Raw genomic sequence first — 17584 nt, 5'->3', positions numbered from 1 at the left:
TTAACTCACTCAGTCTTCTATGTCTCACTGACGATGACAGAATTAAAAAAATAAAATAAAAGCTTAATCCTGCCACCTAGTGTTCACAAATGGTATAACATGAAGAACGTGTAAGGAGTGAGAATGAGGAAAATAAACGAGACAGCAGAACAGAATTACTGATGATGAACACAGTGGAGTTTTTTCAGAAACTTTATGGAATATCTACACATAAATTACAGAGCCAAAATGTACATCTGATGACATGAGACATGGTGAGAGGATGAGTAAGACACATCACAAGATTATCAACCAACTCCCCCACAGTTCAATCTTTCACACATACACCAACACACCACACACACATACGCAGCTGTCTTTGTGGGGACTTTCCATTGACTTCCATTCGTTTCTACAGCGTAAACCTTACCCTTATCCTAACCATTACATATCTAATCCTATCCAAAACTCAATTCACACCTTAGACCTAAATCTGACCCCACAAGGGGAAACAGCGTTTCCCCTTCTGGGGACCAGGCTTCGGTCCCCACAAGGAGCAGTGGGTCCCCACAATGTAGCATGTGTCAGGAAAATGGTCCCGACAAGGTATTACAAACAAACGCACCCACACACACACACTTCTTACCCATCCAGTGTGGGAACGAGTAAGGGTGAGAAACAGAGGAGATGATGATGCAGTGATGAGCACGAGTGGAGAGAGTCATCATGTTCTGTACAGTGTAAGGCACTGAGGGTTACCTTCTGCAGCTGATGGCGTGACGACACACTTAGACACGCATGATAATGAACGGATTGGCACACATCACTCACACAATAAGGGCTGAAGCATCTAATCAATTAGGCCATTAATCAAATAAATTAAAAAGTTAAACAGCTGATACATTTCCCTGGTTAGGGGTGAAAAATTGCTTGCACTCTAAATTGTATCATTACAAGTTAAGTTAAAATTTTGTATTCGTGGGGGAAGAATTTGTGTGTATTTTCAATGTTAAAGTATGCTTTATAAACTTTTGGTTACATTTTAACGCAAGCTGTGATAGGAAAAAAAGTGTAGTTCAGGCTATAGAAAAAAATCCCCAAATTTTAGCTGCTGTGAGAATTCAGTTTAAAACTAAAATTTTTTTTTTCATTATTTGTGAAAAAAAACATGGTTGTATTCATATTTAATAATAAAAAAAAAAACCATAACAAACGCATTCAATCCAGGGCACAGCTAAAGCCGTGCTACGCTATAGAAAATCCCCTCCAAAAATGTTAGCTTAGCATTGGTGAATCGGATCAGATCTGCTGTGAATATCTAGCTTAAAATGAACACTTCTTTCATTATTTCTGAAAAAAGTGTATTGGCATTTAATTTGAGTTGGCAACTCGTTAAAAACAAACAAACAATGTGATACAAATGCGGTACAGTTGTATTTAAAACCCTGGGCACAGTTAAAGCAGTGGAAAGCTGCTTTAGCTGTTTAGCTAAAGCACCAATGTTAGCTTAGCTTTGGTGAATCAGATCAGATCTGCTGTGAATATTTAATTCAAAACTAAAGTCTTTTCGTTATTTCTGAAACATTTATGTATTGGCATTTAGTTAAAAAATAAAAAACATCCTAATATACATTCAACCTGGGGCTCATCCAGAAGCAGTGCTAAGCTAATGAAACTGCTGCTCATCTCATCAGCAGTTTTGGAACCTGTGTGATTTTGGTCGTACTTGTACACAACTCTTTCCCGTCAAGCACATTTTATACCATCACACGTTAATTCTTTAGGGATGTTTCACACCCACTTTGTCTGTCTAGGATATATATTTATTTTTCTAGAAAAAAATGGAAGAAAATTGGCTTGAAAGACTAATTTCAGCCAGTAATGGCTCGAGTTTCTATTTTAAAATTTAATGATGACAGTGAGGAGAAAGATTCCCATCAAATCCTTCAATATCAGTGTATTATCAGCGCAAGGTGGGTTTCTACATCATTCTACATATCTAGTCCATATTAAAGCTTGTTTTTCCCCCCAAAAAGGATCTCAGATTTTTATTTTTACTTCGTTTTTTCAATGTCTGCGTTAGTGTGAACAGAGAATGTAACTTGATTAAACAGTTTCAGCCTTAGCAAACGTGACCATAGCGAACACGTTAACTCACACACACACACACACACACACACACACACACACACACACACACACACACACACACACACACACACACACACGCGCACACACACACACACACACACACGCACACACACACAGTCACAGAGTAAAACGTCTCCCTGTCACAGCCGTAGCCCCGCCCCTCTCAAAGTAGGAGTAGATGAGGATCAGGTGATGGTGGAAAAATGGCGACTTGAGCGTGAGCTTGAAAAGCGGTCTGGTGCCATTGTGAAATTGTGTATCAACATCACTGAAAGTTCTGCTGCCGCTCCCACCTGAAGCAGTTCCCCTCCAACATCAGCCACTCGTCTTGTTTTGGCCCCCGCTCCAATGTCCCGCCTCCTTACACACGTACGCATGCACACACATATGGTGCTGTACAAAGGGGACACTTCAGCGTGGCTTTAGCTACATAAGAACAACTTTTGGCAGCACTACTGTACATTAATCCCCACTATGTAGTGTAGCTTTTTATTTTTATTTTTAAAAGAGAGCCCTTTTTGTGTGTTTGTCAACACGTTACCTTACAAATGACCCACTGACACAATTTCACAGCCCACTGAGCGGATGGGTGGTACGCTTGTTAATTTTGCCTTCATCCCATGGGGAAGAAGAAATGAAAGGAGAAAGATTACTCAGATATTAACAATGAAGAGTGACAGAAAGCAGACATAAAGACAGGCGATGACCAACAACCTTGCATTCCCCTCTAAACTATGTTTCATAAAGCAATTAGATACTAAAAAAACAAAAAACAGACAAAACAAACTAGATGTTTGCCTTTTTCCAAACTAATGGGATAATAAGTGTTGTGGAAAAAGCTCACGCACACAACATGCTTTCACACAAGGTCAATGTTGTGTGTCTGCCTTTTGGGATCCGCTGTTACAATTACGGACGAGCAAGTGCAGTCAAAATGAAAGTTGCGTCGTTTCTGCAGGCTTTAGATGGAAATGTAAGAGCTTGAAGTGTGTTACGATGTACTTGTGGTGAAAGGAGAGGGGTGAGATCAACAACAAGATACCATGCCAAGTAAAAACCATACAATAACTCAAACCAGGAGCTGCCTGTTCTGTAGCAATTTCTTCCCTACGTGGTCTAACTAGCTACCTAGCTCTAGAGGGACCTGAGAAGTAAGCAAACGGCTTCGCACCTCTGTAAACCTCTAAGTACATCATCAGGAAACTGTACGCAGGACAACTACGGGACGGACATAAACTGGAGCCATGCCGAAGCCAAAAGGGGCTAGCCAGCTAGCGGGATCTGGATGGTCGTTGAGTCTTCAAAAGTCAAAAACCGCAAGGCTCAGATTGAAACTGTGAGGGTTTTCTTTTTCTTTTTCATTTTTTGGTAGCTGTTACAAAACTGAGTGCCTGAATGGGAGATATTAAATAGTTCAGCCCATTCTGAATGTGCATCTAGCCTAGTCTCTCGACTTGCTTCCTGACCGTGGCCCAGTCTCAAAATCGTCTCAAAATCATCACACTCCCCGTTTTGAATGCTAGCATGGGAGCCGGTGAGATTTGATCTTAAGGCGTAGCGTGGTTGATCACGTCGACTGCACAAGGAGGGGGCGAGGGGTTACTGACGAGAGCAACTGTGACTGGGGAGGCAGGTGGGGCGGGGCTCATGGGGGGGTGATGAATGTGACTCAGATACAGAAGGCACTGTGGCTCTGTAGGGGGCTTTGGAGAACAATCCTCACCTGCTGCAACTTCTTGGATGGTGAGGACAGAAGGTTTCATGGTAAGCACCCCTTCGCTTCCACCGAACTGACAAAACATAAGCCCCGTCCCCAATCCGATTCACCATGCTATGCTTAAAGAAAAAATCACGGCCACTGAGGCAAATAATCTCACGAAAGCAGAGAAATATGAATCAGGGAGAACGGATGCGCCACGGGGAAAAAAAACGTACATCTGCAACAGATGTACGTGAAAAGTAAACCTCGCTGTGGACGCGACGTAGCGTGACGAGGTGAAAACGTGGTGTTGGTCTTTACGTCATCTCTTGCGTGCTGATTCCTGTTTGATGGATTTGTTTTTGCAGCGCTGCAGGTTCCCCTCTGGAGATGTAAATAAGGGCTGCATAGAGTCAAAATGTGTCTGTGCTGCGGTTTGTCTCGCATTTCTGCAATTTGCGTGGAGAAAGTAGCTTTAGTACGCAAAATAAATAAACATCTGCAATTCTATTTATACTTTGTGTTTTATCTATAACTACATCTAGAACATTACATCTATATTCATCTTCAGGTAATAAACTAAGTCTGTCTATGCTCTATTCTTTTAGTCTAGAATTATTGATCATTCAATAACTGTCATCCCTCATAACATAAGGGGTTAAAATATTATTCCAAGGTATTTCTCTTCTGTGGTGTAATGTTGGGTCTTTAAAAAGCTAAATGAACAGATGTTAAAGCAAATGAATTGACAAAAAGCTAGATGAGAAAAAATAAAATGCTTTTTGTTTAGGCAGCGTAAGATTCCGACTTGCTACAAAGTCACTGAACTGGGCCGGGGCATCTTCATGGAAAGGGCCGAAGGAAGGGCAGGTGGGAAAATGGAATGACGAATGAAAAGACACGGCAGCTCTCAGGGCGTATCAGTGTTTCCTGACGAAGAATCGGATTTATGTTTATTACAACTTTTATAGAAAGTGGAACGTCGACTGCAGGATGGTGAGAGATCAGGATGTGGCCAAAAAGTCACCGTCCAGTGGAAGGGGAAAAACAGATGCAGATTACTGCCCTCTAGTGGCCAGAACACCGTCTCAAACACTGACTGATGCCAACCCTGTACCACCAATGCTGTGCTTTCAGTGCTGGCAACTAACCCCACAGTTAAACTACAGAGCTAAAACAAACAAAAAAGGATTTGAGATTCATAGATTTTTTTTTGGCAATAAGTCGGACGATGTCAACCTTAGAAGAAGAAGAAACATGTAAAATCAGCTTCCACATTCTCAATATGTTGTACTCCTTCTCTGTGAACATTACTGATCTTTGGGTTGGCTTGATGAGACCCTACGGGTCGCCGCAGGACAGGTACTGAGGCTCCTCTGACCTCTGACCTCCACTATCCTGGAGAGACAATGCATCTTCGCTTAGAGCTGTGTTACAACACGCAACTCTGCTGAGTGAACGTTTGTAAAACCATCATTTTCCCCCCCCAAAAAATAAAAATATTGCACGAAGGTTATCGGGAACCCGGTAGGCATCACTAAGCACGGGATACCAACATAAGGGATGGGAAAAAAATATAAAAACTAGATGAACACGGCATATCTGAACTCCAATCAACATGACAGCAAGTCTACATCAACAGTTCTAACATTCAGTCAATCGTCACCAGTATCATCATTGTCACTCAATTGCATTGACATTAATGAAATTAAATCATTATTCAATTCTGTTATCATCAACAATAGCAACTTCAGAGTGGTAGAAGTTTCCTTCTGTCTGCTCTCTCTCTCTCTCAGTGTGTGTTTCTCAAAAGACAGGAGACCTGCGTGACCCTGGAAACGTTTTACTTTCCTTTGCTCGTCTGTTTGCCAGGTTGCTGAAGCCGAGTTTTCAACAAAAAACTGAGACAAGTGAAAAAACTGTCAATCTGTTAAAGTCTGTTTCAGGTAAAAAAAAAAAAAAACAACAAATCTTTTTAAAAATTACTCGACACTTGAGTCAGACAAAAAAAAAGTGAGAGAGAGAGAGCCTGAAAAGATAACTTCTTTTGTGAACCTAAAAGTTAAAGTTTCCTATAAAGCCCCCCTGGTCCCACTCCCACCCACACCGCTTACATTTCCTCTCTAGTATGGATTATATCAATCATGCAGGTTTCCATCGATTTTTGAACTCTGAAAAAGAGCAAAGGAGGCTGAGCGAATGCAACAGAAGAACCAAGCTCCGAATGTCCGAAGAAGAACAAGAAGTAATCGACAGAAGAAATACTGAAGAAATTAGTCTGGTTTTTCTTTTTTTCTCCCCCATCCCTCCATTCCTGTCTTCATGCCACCCGCCAACATCTGTGATGTCATTTCCTGTCAGGTCCCCGTTTCTCTGTATGCTGGGTTGATCAACAGATAAGGGAAAGGATTGACAGAGTGACCAGTCCCTTTCTCCAGTAACCTGGGCCCGTCCTCCCATCGCGTCTTTTCCAGGAAGTGAAGCCTACGTTGGGCATCACCGCTTTGCATCCGCCGCCGTCTGGACAGGAAGTGATGTCACAGCAGTTCCATCCCCCCATCAAGTGAGTCCGTAACAGTAAACAGAGATGATAAAACTCATCGAATATCATCAGCCAGCGCTGTGATTGGCTGGGTTTTGCAGTATAGGCGGAGCTTCCTAGGTTCTGTCCCCTTGGACACAGAGAGAGAAAATAAAGATAAAGTAAAAGTACTCCCTTTATTTATTTTTTAAATTGTCACTGTCACGTAAAGTTTCGCTGTCTTCTTCATTGTTCAAGTTTCATTTTCTGGAGGCATAGCTTGGCATGTAAGGGTTAGTGAGGGGGATCCTGGCTTTTTATTACATCATTTTTTTCCTATCTAAACGTGTCTGTTTTAGAGCAGAGTCTAAGCGGTGTTACTCCTCACTTCAGCTTATTTTCTGTTTTCTGAAGTAGTCCGGCTAGTGAGAGCTTGCGCACACCTAAGCAGTCAGGTGCCAGTCCGAGCAAAGTACCTGTTAGGCCTTGAAACGATCCCGTCACATTGTTTTAGAACCTCATGCCCTTCATTGGATCTCTGTTCGCTCGACTCTCTTTTCCCTTTTAGCCTAGACCTCGATGGTGTAGGCTGGTCGTGGGACCTGTAGTTCTGAGAGGCAGAGGTTAACCTGTGCCCTGGCCTTGCCTACGAAGTTCTCCGGACTTTCTCGAGATTAGCATAACCACGTGCTGCTTTGTCAAAGATCAGATTTTTCTGCAAAATGTGTAAAAGGCTCCTAGCAGCACCACTGCCCCTCTACCTCCACCCTTGCATCGTTTTTTTTTAGAGTCTAAAGGGGGAGCAGAGGGGCTCTCCAAAACTTTACCATCACATTGTTCAAAGTTTACATATGTGCCAGAGCACTGGAGGTGATGGTTCTTATTATCTTCTGCTGTCTGCATCTCATGCCGTCGCTAGCACCAGTCATCCTCGTCCGTCTCACTGTAAGGTTCATGCAGGCCCTTGCGGGGCCCTCTGGCATGGGGAGGCCTGTGGTGAGGGTGCGGTGCCCCTGGCGGTCCCCTCCTATGCGGGGAAGGTGAGGATGAACGGTAGCCATTAGGAACCCTACGTGGATGCGGGTGAGGGGCCGGCGGGGGCCCGTGACGAGCAGTCCTTGGTGAGCGTGGGTGTGGGTGAGGGTTTCCACCATGCGGATGAGGGTTGCCATGGGAGAGGCTCTGCTCGTAGGCGGGAGGCTCATGATGCCGCTCATACTCATAATCCCTCTCGTAGAAGGGCCCGTCACCCTCCAGGCTGTCCCCCGGCGGGGGGCCGCTCCAGCGGTTCCGGTGCGGAGACCGAGGTGACCCGTGGAGCGGCGAGTGCGGCGACTGGTGCCGAGGCGAGCGCGGCGAGCCGTGCCTGGACGAGGAGCCGCCGTGGTGAGGGGAGGCGTGACGTGACGGCGGCCGGTGGTGGTAGCCCCGGTCGTGGTCCGGCGGAGAGAAGTGTCGAGGGGATGGGGAGCGCAATCGACCCGGGCCCGGGGGGCCGTAGAGGGGCTTTCGGACGGCGGGGGAGTAGGTGACGTGCGGGCGTGGGACGGCAGGAGTCTGTGGCAGCTGGCGGCGGCCTCTCCGTGGAGTGCTGGTCCCCGAGGTGGAGGGGACCGGGCTGCCACTTACCGAACTACTCCCCTACAGCAAAATGTAAACAAGGAAAATCAAAACACACCACAGCAACAAGACCAGAATAGCACACAGCAATGGATACAGAGAGATAAAAAGAGATAGATTGGATTAGATTAAGATAGATAGAGAATTTGATAAAACATCAATGAAGCAACAAATTGAAGGCAATAAACAACATCAGATTGCAGAAAAGAGGGTGAAGAAGTAAAGAGGAACAAAAAGAATTAAAAAAAACAAAAAAACACATGAATTGAAATCCATAGGTAGGGTCATGGAAATAACTGTTAACTCTTACACTGATGATCATCTACGGAGAAAACATGGGTAAGTTCTGTGGACTGATTTCTCCTGTCCAACCAAAACAGTCTTTGTGTTGCAAGACATTTTTGAACCTGGATTATGGAACAATTGGGAGTCTTGGATTTAGGGGCAGGAATTTAAGAAGCTGAGGGAAACGGTCAGAGAACAGTTCATAACACAGCCACAAAATATAGCTTGTACAGAGAGTCAATCACAGTCACACAAATGGGTGTACAACCTGGATGTAGTGTTACATTCCTAAAGTTTAAGTATTTTATCCAACTTCACACCAGCCCTGTTTAGTCCATTTTAATCAAACTCTAGTTCATTTGCCTGGAGGGTCCAGTTCATTTGGGAAGGCGTGAACAATGCGGACCAAAAAACAGCTAACTCTGGTCCGCCTAAAAGTCTCGGTTCGGTTTAAATGAACTCTGGCGCGGTACGAATGCATATATGGATGCAAGTGGACCGGAGACCGCTCCAAAAGCAGGAGCGGACTATTGTGCAAGGCATTCTGGGTAAATACAACATGAAGAAACGCATGTGTCTAACGCTAACAGGAGAAATAGCTTGTGGACTTTTCCCATAGAAAAAAGAGAAATCCTCCAACAGCTAAAATCTCTTGCCACTCAATTTTTGTTTATATTTCGTGAAGGAAAAAGTGTCTTCTTCAGAGGTTGTTGTGTCCTTCAGTGGTTCTTGGTGCAGCGCCATCACAGGCGAGGAGGTAAACAGGTTGCTCAAAGGCTTTGGTTTGTGAAAGCAAACACCACCACCAGGACTTGTAACAAATGTGCCAATTTTGTATCCGAGTCTACGGGTTTACCAGATGAGAAAAATGGAAGCGCTAACAAACACCTATCATAAGACGAGGTTTGGTAAAACAATGAGGAAAATAGAAAACATATTGTATATTAAATTGAACTCTGTCAGGCAAAAAAAAAAAAACCAAGGTATTCTACATGCATGGGAATTTAGCAGACAAACTATTTGGGACTGTTTTTGGTAAGCTGCTGTTAAATCTTGGGGACTTCAGAGCTCACCTGTCGGTGACCTCTCCCGTCTGGCCCTTCGCTGGGGGACCGGGACCAGTGGCGGTCCTGGGGTTGTCTATGTGGGTAGTCATGGCGATCATAGCGCTCCTTGTCCATTGAGCTGTGATGGCGGTGATGGTGGTGGTGATGACGCCGGTCCTTGGTGCGCCCGCGGTCCCGCTCACGCTCCTTGGGAGGCAGGTCACCTGACTGTGTGGTGGTGCTGAGGTCTGTACCCAGACCTAGACATGAAATAGATAGGATACCTGTCAAAGTCAGACATGAAGGTTACAAAAGCTTTTAGTTCAGGCACCAGTCATAGAAGAAAGATTCTTGATGCTCTTACAGAAGATCATTGTTTCTGTTTCACAGAAGGAAGAGGGTAGACTTTAAAGCACAAGCACATAAAAATAACACTGAAAAAAATCCATGAGACGTAGGAAGTCGAGTGGATTTCAAAAAGAACTATTCCAGATTAATTTTGCAAGATCTAATTACCTCATATAAATACTGATGTGGCCTTTGTTCAAATACTGTCCAAAACCTTTTTCTTGCTGTGTTCCTTGGTCTTCTATGTTTTTGGTGTCAAGAAACTCTTTTGAGTAAAGAAACTCTGAATATAAAGGCAAACCACATAGTTTTGTTAGAGGTCCACTGTGAATGCAGCTTTCTGGCCCATCACAACTTTTGAAAAGTCTGACCTGTTGATTCTTAGTTTGACTGGTACAAATGATTTTGTTGCTAAATATAGCAACAAATTCACTAAACAAGCTAAATATAGCAAAAAAAGTCACTAAAAAAATGCTAAATGCTAAATATAGCAACCACGATGCTATATTTAGTCTGATTCCCAGACATTTGTGGAGTTAAATAAGATCTGTTTCTCTTGAAAGTTTCGTCCGATTCCCAATCTCCCAAAATTAAGGAAATCTGGTCCGATTTATCGGTGCACCCCAATGTAAAAACTTAAATCATGTGTAATTTTTCTTATAGTTCATAATTATATAAACTATATTACAGCCATGTAAAATTAATTTACATGGCTGTAAATTAATTTTACATGGGGACCGACATGAATTATGGGGACCGACTAATTCATGTCGGTCCCCATAAAATACATGGAAGTTGGTGATTGTGTTGCGACAAGACGTGGAAATGTTTGAAGTGTTTTGGTGCTCCTGTAGGAATTTTGTAACTGAAATTAAATATCATAGGAAATCCTGAAGTTACAGATTTGCAACTTAAGGACAATAGCTGACATTCAACATGTTCAGAGTTCTGCTGCCTTGTCATTTTTCACTTTAAAAGGTGTTGCAAAAAAGATTAATGTTCCATTTTCTACAGCTGTAAAACCCCCCACAGACACAGCATCACTTACTTAACGTCGGCTAATCCTTAAAATAAAAAATTAGCGGTCAACCGAGTCACCTGTGTCGGCGTCTGTGTATCTGGTCAGCGATCGCTGCGAAGTGCGATGACTTCGGTCCCTGTGCCTGCGCCCGCCGCCGTGTCTCCCCTCCTCGGACACCACCCTCTCCAGAGAGTAGTCGTCCAGCCTCACGCCGCGACCTGAGCGCCCGTGGACCAGACTGGAGGTGGAGCGACGCATCGGGCTGTTGTCGGTGATGGTCTTGAGTGACAAAAGAAGATGAGGGTGGGAGATTTTTGGAAAACGATGGCAGTGAGAGAAACACAAAGGAGAGAAAAGAGGTAAGCTAGTTATTACCTCCTGAAAGCTGGAGTTTATTCTCAGTTGTGAAAGTAAGGACTTGTTTATTTGGCTTTCCACGGAGACGAACGTGTTAAACGTCTACTCATATAAATTCTATAGTCAGCAGCTGCAGTCTCGGTGTGCGTTGGTTACCTACAGCCGGATTTATTTTTCTACACTCCTCAGCTTTTACCTAATGAGACGTTTCAAATGATAAATCTCCACTAACTCTTTTGCCGCAACACTTGCTCATTTACTCATGCCTGGAATCCGCACAGAAAACAAAATGTATGAGGGAAATCATCCCACATCTTCACAAAGCATGAAGGAATGAAGCGAACAGAGATATTCACCGACAGGCAGGACAGAAAGAGGCAGAGAACTAGCAAGAGGACGAGAAAACCCCCCCATGCCTCACATGCACATCGCAGAGGATTATTGCACTTCATGGCGGCCACGTCAAACTCGGCTAGCAAACAAAGAAAGCCATTCTCATCAGATAGACGTTCTCTTAGAAAAAGTGGTATCTTCAAAGGAAAATTACACTCTTTAAATTACTACAACTTTCCTTGACAATGAAATGTATTCACTTTGAGCAAAAGGTCTCAAAATGTTTGTGCTAAGATTTAAGCCAAGCATGACCAGGAAAGTGCAGAGTTGTGATCATTCAGCAGTTTGAAGCTTCTACAAACTTTTTCACAGCAAAGAAAGCAAAGTTACAGGAGACGGGTTTTGTAGACAGACAACATGCTAAGGAACAAACGTGAACAAAAGCTACTATAAAATATGGCATCATATTGAAGGACGGGACTCTCCAGAAGCCGTCTACGTCCCTGTGTACATGCACACTTAAACAGCCGCGAGTACCATGGCAAGATGGGTCATACCTGCCTTTTCTGGCAGTTTTATTTCAGAATAAAAGCTTTTTGTTTTGAGATCGGTCTTGGCAACATTTCTGTTTGATTAAGAAAGACGGTTTTTCAACTATCTAATTTAATTGATCTAAAAAAAGAGGTTATATAATGTTTAGTAGTCCTATTTTAACTTCTGCATAGACAAATGTTTTTATAGCTCATAGGATTTCAAGGCAGACACGGGTTACCAGAACAATTTCTGCACCATTTAAATTTTTTTTTTATATTAATCACATTTTAAATTTCCTTTATATGAAAACTTTGTATAAATACTGTATTGAAGGGAGAAAAAATAATTGTAAGCAGGATCTCATCCTCTTCATAGGACTGTCTCGGGAAAACAAAGTATCTTCAGTCAGAAGCTTCGTCAGATTCGCTGTAATACAGACTGCTACAGGAGATCTTTCCTGCCAACAGACATCGCTATCTACAATAACTCCTTGAAGACTGAATTAATGAGTTACAACATTTAATTTGCAAATTATCCCACTAATTTGTTGAGATGGCTTAAATGGAAAGCTCTTTCTCTGAGGTATTGCAAATGAAAAAAGGTGTCCCTCAAGGTTCTGTGCTGGGTCCATTACTACTCATTATTTATTTACATATTATTTATTTAAATATTTATGCAGATGACATTATTATATGCTGCTTTCAGTCTGTACAAGATGCATTTGATGAAATGCCACAACAACTTTCCCAACTGCAACTTGCTGCGAATGTAGAGAAAATAAAATGTCTGCGTTTTCAAAATTTGAAATCTTGACGAGGGGTGGACAAGAAATAGAGTTCGTGACTCCTTTTAAATCTCTAGGACTTTTAATTGACGACTTTTAAAAGGACTGCATTCAGTAAATTGGAAAGAACTGAAAATCCTTTCAGGATTTGATTAGAGAACTACGTCCTGCTTTTGCTTTTGTGTGAAACAGAAATTAGCAGGATGCAGATTACATGAACGCTTCGCTCCATGGAAGATGGTGTACACCGTGGCGCGTTGAGATTTATTACCATCTGCGGTCCTCTCACTATCCTACTCTAAAACTGACTGGACATCTTCATCAGTAAATGGTATGCGTTCATTTCTAAAACCAGTTCTCCTTTGTAACAGAGATCTTTGATCTCAATGGGTCTAACCTTGGCAGATAAAGGTTAAATGAAACAAAAATCATGCATCATCCCCTTTCATCGGCTCTGCAAGCTACAGCTTCAGTATGACCACAAAGTCTTGGCCAACAAGCTTCTCCCCCTTGGTCTCCTACTGCGCCCGTCTGCTGTGAAACTCATGCATGACCGACGACATGCCGGCACACCGCCAACATAGTCCATGCTTTAGTCGAACCAATTAGCAGAGATGCAACGCAATTGAACACACACCGCTGTATGCATAGCCCCATTCCACCCGTCACACACACAGACACACACACACGCACGGAGGACATACAGTCAGATGCTGCGTACGAGCAAAGACTCCCAGCGAAAGTCAGAAGTCAGCAAACAATGGCTGTGAGCGTAACACAAGCAAATATGGGAACGAGAGAAAGTAGGGCGAACAGAAAGAGAGACGGGGGAAGAGAGGGAGGGGAAAAATTTATTCAAACTAGATCTGAATAGTGTAGCAAAAAAAAAAAGTTCCAGTTTGATTGAAGAAACTTGGGAGTCCCAGGTGGGTGTGTCTCATATCAAGAACACCAAAAGATGCTGCCAATAGAAAACAGCCAAAGAAAAAAAAAAAAAAAATCAAGCTAACTTTAAGTAAAAGAAATTTGAAGTTGCATTCTGTGCTTGTACAGCAGATAGGTTTTAAGTTGAACTCTTTTGATAACAATTCTCTTTGGATGCCTTCCAAGAAGCATTAACAGCCTATTTAACAGTAACATGGCAATGTATTTAGATTATGTATTATTAATAATGCAGAGCATCAAAGTCTTCCCTCATTATCAACTTTTTGGGCTTTCGGAGGCTCAGGTTTTCTCTGTTTAATAAGCTACAATGTTTTATAGAAATTAATTCATGAGTCAATCCAGCGAACAACTAGTAGTAAGAACTGATTTTAAAAGTGAATAAACTTAACGAGGCTTGAAACTTGTGCTCGTATATCAAGCTAATGTCTTAGAAAACTAACTTCAAAAGATAAGGAAGAGAAGCCTTAAAATAAATCCACAAGACGCCAAAACCTTCAGTCTATTTACTTAGAGAGAAAATAAATTTAAAAAAAATTATTGTTTTTAGCTATAGTTGTTATGGTCTTGTTACCGTTTTCAAAGTTCTAAAGATAATCAAACCTACAGGATTTCATGTTCTGTCGTCTTGACATTTAGCGTGGCATTTACAGCGATTGTGGAAAAAAAAGTCACTTTTTTTTAAAAACGATTATTCAAAAAAAAAAAAAAATAAAATAAAATTTGATTATGCAACAGCAACATTGTAAGGCTTGTTGGTATAGAGCACAGGTGTTCACAACTAAATAATTAGTTAATAAAGTACTTAACAAGCTAAATATTTAGTTCGGAGGTGAATATTTAATTTGAGGATTTGAGGGTTGAGGACACAAATTTGGATTATTACTTAAATATTTAATTATTTTTCTTCATAAGCTAAGCATATAGTCTTGAAACTAAACATTTAGTTCTAAAACTAAAGATTTAGTCTTAACTAAATATTTAGCTTGCCAAGTAAACATTTCGTTTGGATCTAAAAATTTTGTTTCAGGCTAAATATTTAGCTTGTTAACTAAATATTTAGTTAGTAGGCTAAATATTTAGCCAGCTAATTGTACATGTAGTTTAAAACTGATATTTACAAATTAATGGTGAAAATGTAACTGTGAAAAATTAACCCGTTTTCTCACTCATTACAGGCTAAATAACTTAAACTATTGCTGCAAAGTTTTTTGACATGTGTAACTGCATAAACGACAGCCCACATGTTGGCTGCCAGCAGGAGTGGAATGTTTTTATCATTTCTAAGCAACCACTGACATTATTATTCTACTGTGCATATTAGGCATGTGTAATGTAATAATCTTTAAAGACAAAAGAAGTAAGAAAAATAGCGACTACAAAGAAAAATTGCTGTAACAGTGAGAGACAGGCAAACTGACACCAAGTGAACTTTGGTTGAAGCAACCCGCCTGGCACTCAGAGGAGGGAGATGATGAACCTTCAAATTACAATTTAAAATGAACCAAAAACAAAGAGATGGAGGAAAGCAGAAGGGGAGGACTGGAGTCAGACAGGGACGGAGAGAGAGGTACATACACTGAGGTTATTTCCACGGGGCCTGTGTCTCCTCCGCTGCAGAGCAGGCAAACACACAGATGATACGTAGAGAGGAGCAGTGAAGCACGCACACACACACACAAAGAACAGGCCAAATGTGGCACAGTCACCAGGGCCGAAAGAAGAAACAGAGGAGACAAAGAAAGAAAGAATGAACGAATTTAGAGAAGAAAGACAGAAAGAGTAGAGGGAGAGATGGGAGAGAATGGATAGATTTGATTATGTGGCAAGAAAATAAATAAAAAGAACACAGTTCAGGTTTGGGGGAAGAGAACGATCAGGAAACAGAAAAAAAAAAGAGAAAGAGAACCCAGTTAGTACACAGAGACCAGAGTGCAGACCGTGGACAGAGGAGTGTGTGCCGTCCAGGAGATGGCAGCTACCAGCGTCCACTCGCTCACACTCATAAACACACTTACCAAAAACACCACGAGCTCTCTGGAAGGCAGAGCAGTGTTAGACGACAGTAAGGCACAGAGTGTAGACACACACACACACACACACACACTCAAAAATCTTGTCATTCACTTTCAGGAGGTCCGTTTTAGGCATTGTGAAATCTGAATATCAGTTTTAAGTTAAATATGTCCTGCAGACAGACGAACTAAACTCTATTTGAAAACAAGCTGCAGATGTTTCTGTCTAATAAAACTAAAGATATTTTCTAACATTTTCTCCCATGTTCCCTGTGTCAGATGTGTTGAAGCCGTCATCCACAGCCAGGGTTTATATTTTTCAACTATTTATTCTACTATTTAAAAAATAAAAAATAAAAAAAAAATTATATATATATATATATATATATATATATATATATATATATATATATATATATATATACATATATATATAAATAAGAAATAGTTCAGTAATAAAAATACCGGAGTGACAGCAACATGACTTCATGTAGTGGGATGTTGGAAGATGGCCGTGGTTCTTTTTCATGGACATGCATGGGTGTGTGTGTGTGTGTGTGTGTGTGTGTGTGTGTGTGACTGCAGCCAGAGGCTTCGAAACCCATGCAACCACACAAGGCAATAAATAATTAAGAAAAAATATATATGTTTATGTCAAGGTGTGACTTTATTGACTCAAAGCAAGTTATATGAGTCAATATAACTTGCTATACTCTTCTGGATTTGTACAGATGGTGCATGGCTTATTGAAATTGGAAATACTTTTAATTTATGAAGTCTTTCATATGCACCCTGCATGTCTGTATGACTCATTTTTAGTGTATGAATGCTGTTGCTATAACTACTTATGTTTTCTAAACTTGACTGGCAAGTTTAGAAATATTTGGAAACAGACATTTTGTGACGTTTTTTCTTGTTAAGGTTTACCAATCAATCGGAAAGTCAGATACGGAAAGTCAGCTGGGAATTAACAGGCTTCTTTCACATTTATTCTACATATTTTTCAGCATGAACCAGCAAAATCTGTCAGTTTTGCATAAATTTGTCAACTTGTTCCTCACTAAATGATCAAGAAACACTAAATAACGGTGAATGAGCATGGAAAACGTTACCTCTGGTAACAGCTCACACAAGACGGACACACCAAGGATTTAATGGGAATGAACTAATAAATACAAAGAGGGAAGGAACATAATTAGGGCTGGGTGACCAATTAATTTTATCGATTAATTCAATTTTCTATGTCTGAAGAGCTCCGTTTAATTTCACCAACAAACTCCTTGGGTTTCCACAATTCAGAGGAAAATTCACCATCTTTTGCCAGAAGAGTGTTTGTTACAGCTTCTGTTTACTGTGACTTTAAAGTCAGGCCATTTGACAAATATTTAAAATATGTTCAGTCATTTGTAATTTTTTCGCTAAGGAAAAAAGCGCGAAAAAAAATGGTTTAAAATGGGAAATCAAATCTGGCACGAATAAATATGAGATTTTATTTTTAAGCGTTATCACCCAGCACTAAACCTTATATAATTTACATAAGATGTACAAGTCATCAGTTTGGATGAACTTATTTAGTTATATCAAATCAGAAGTCAAACTGCTGACTGGGAATATTGTTTTTCTAGATATGCATCTCTATACATATTTAGGCTTTCTCGTCTTTAGACCCATTTAGAAAACAAAACGTGAAGTCAGGAGGTGATGAAGGACATGCAGGTCAACAAGGCAGCGGGAAATGAATGAAAAAGTCTTTCTCAAAAAAAGTTGAGTCTACATGATCGAAAACATAATTTGCAAAAAAAAAAAAAAGGCAAACTTCATAATCTAACCAATAATAATGACTGTTACAGGAATGACTAGGCATTCTGTAAAATATCAGAATGCCAAATATTTTGGGGCCGAGTATATTTCCGACTATTAAAATCATTCCACATAATAATAAAAACAAC

General features: G+C 41.1%; 1 protein-coding gene across 18 annotated transcripts in view; it reads right to left on the bottom strand.

Annotated features, from left to right (window-relative positions):
* Window positions 1-545: 545 nt before the first annotated feature.
* Window positions 546-17584, bottom strand: part of cacna1a (calcium voltage-gated channel subunit alpha1 A) — a 133198-nt gene continuing 116159 nt past the window's right edge. For 11 of the 18 annotated variants that reach the window (XM_023333826.1, XM_023333825.1, XM_023333840.1 and 8 more), the window contains 4 exons: window positions 15199-15234; window positions 10748-10949; window positions 9329-9585; window positions 546-7991 (listed from right to left, as the gene is read on the bottom strand). In XM_023333826.1, coding sequence (XP_023189594.1) covers window positions 7266-7991; window positions 9329-9585; window positions 10748-10949; window positions 15199-15234 — 1221 coding nt within the window. In that variant the 3' untranslated portion in view covers window positions 546-7265. The remainder of the gene's footprint in view (window positions 7992-9328; window positions 9586-10747; window positions 10950-15198; window positions 15235-17584) is intronic. The other 7 variants (XM_023333833.1, XM_023333837.1, XM_023333838.1 and 4 more) reach the window with 3 other exon arrangements.

The sequence above is a fragment of the Xiphophorus maculatus genome, chromosome 5 (genome assembly GCF_002775205.1).
Source record: "Xiphophorus maculatus strain JP 163 A chromosome 5, X_maculatus-5.0-male, whole genome shotgun sequence".
NCBI classification, from domain to species: domain Eukaryota; kingdom Metazoa; phylum Chordata; class Actinopteri; order Cyprinodontiformes; family Poeciliidae; genus Xiphophorus; species Xiphophorus maculatus.
This window is presented reverse-complemented; position numbering and strand designations above follow the sequence as displayed.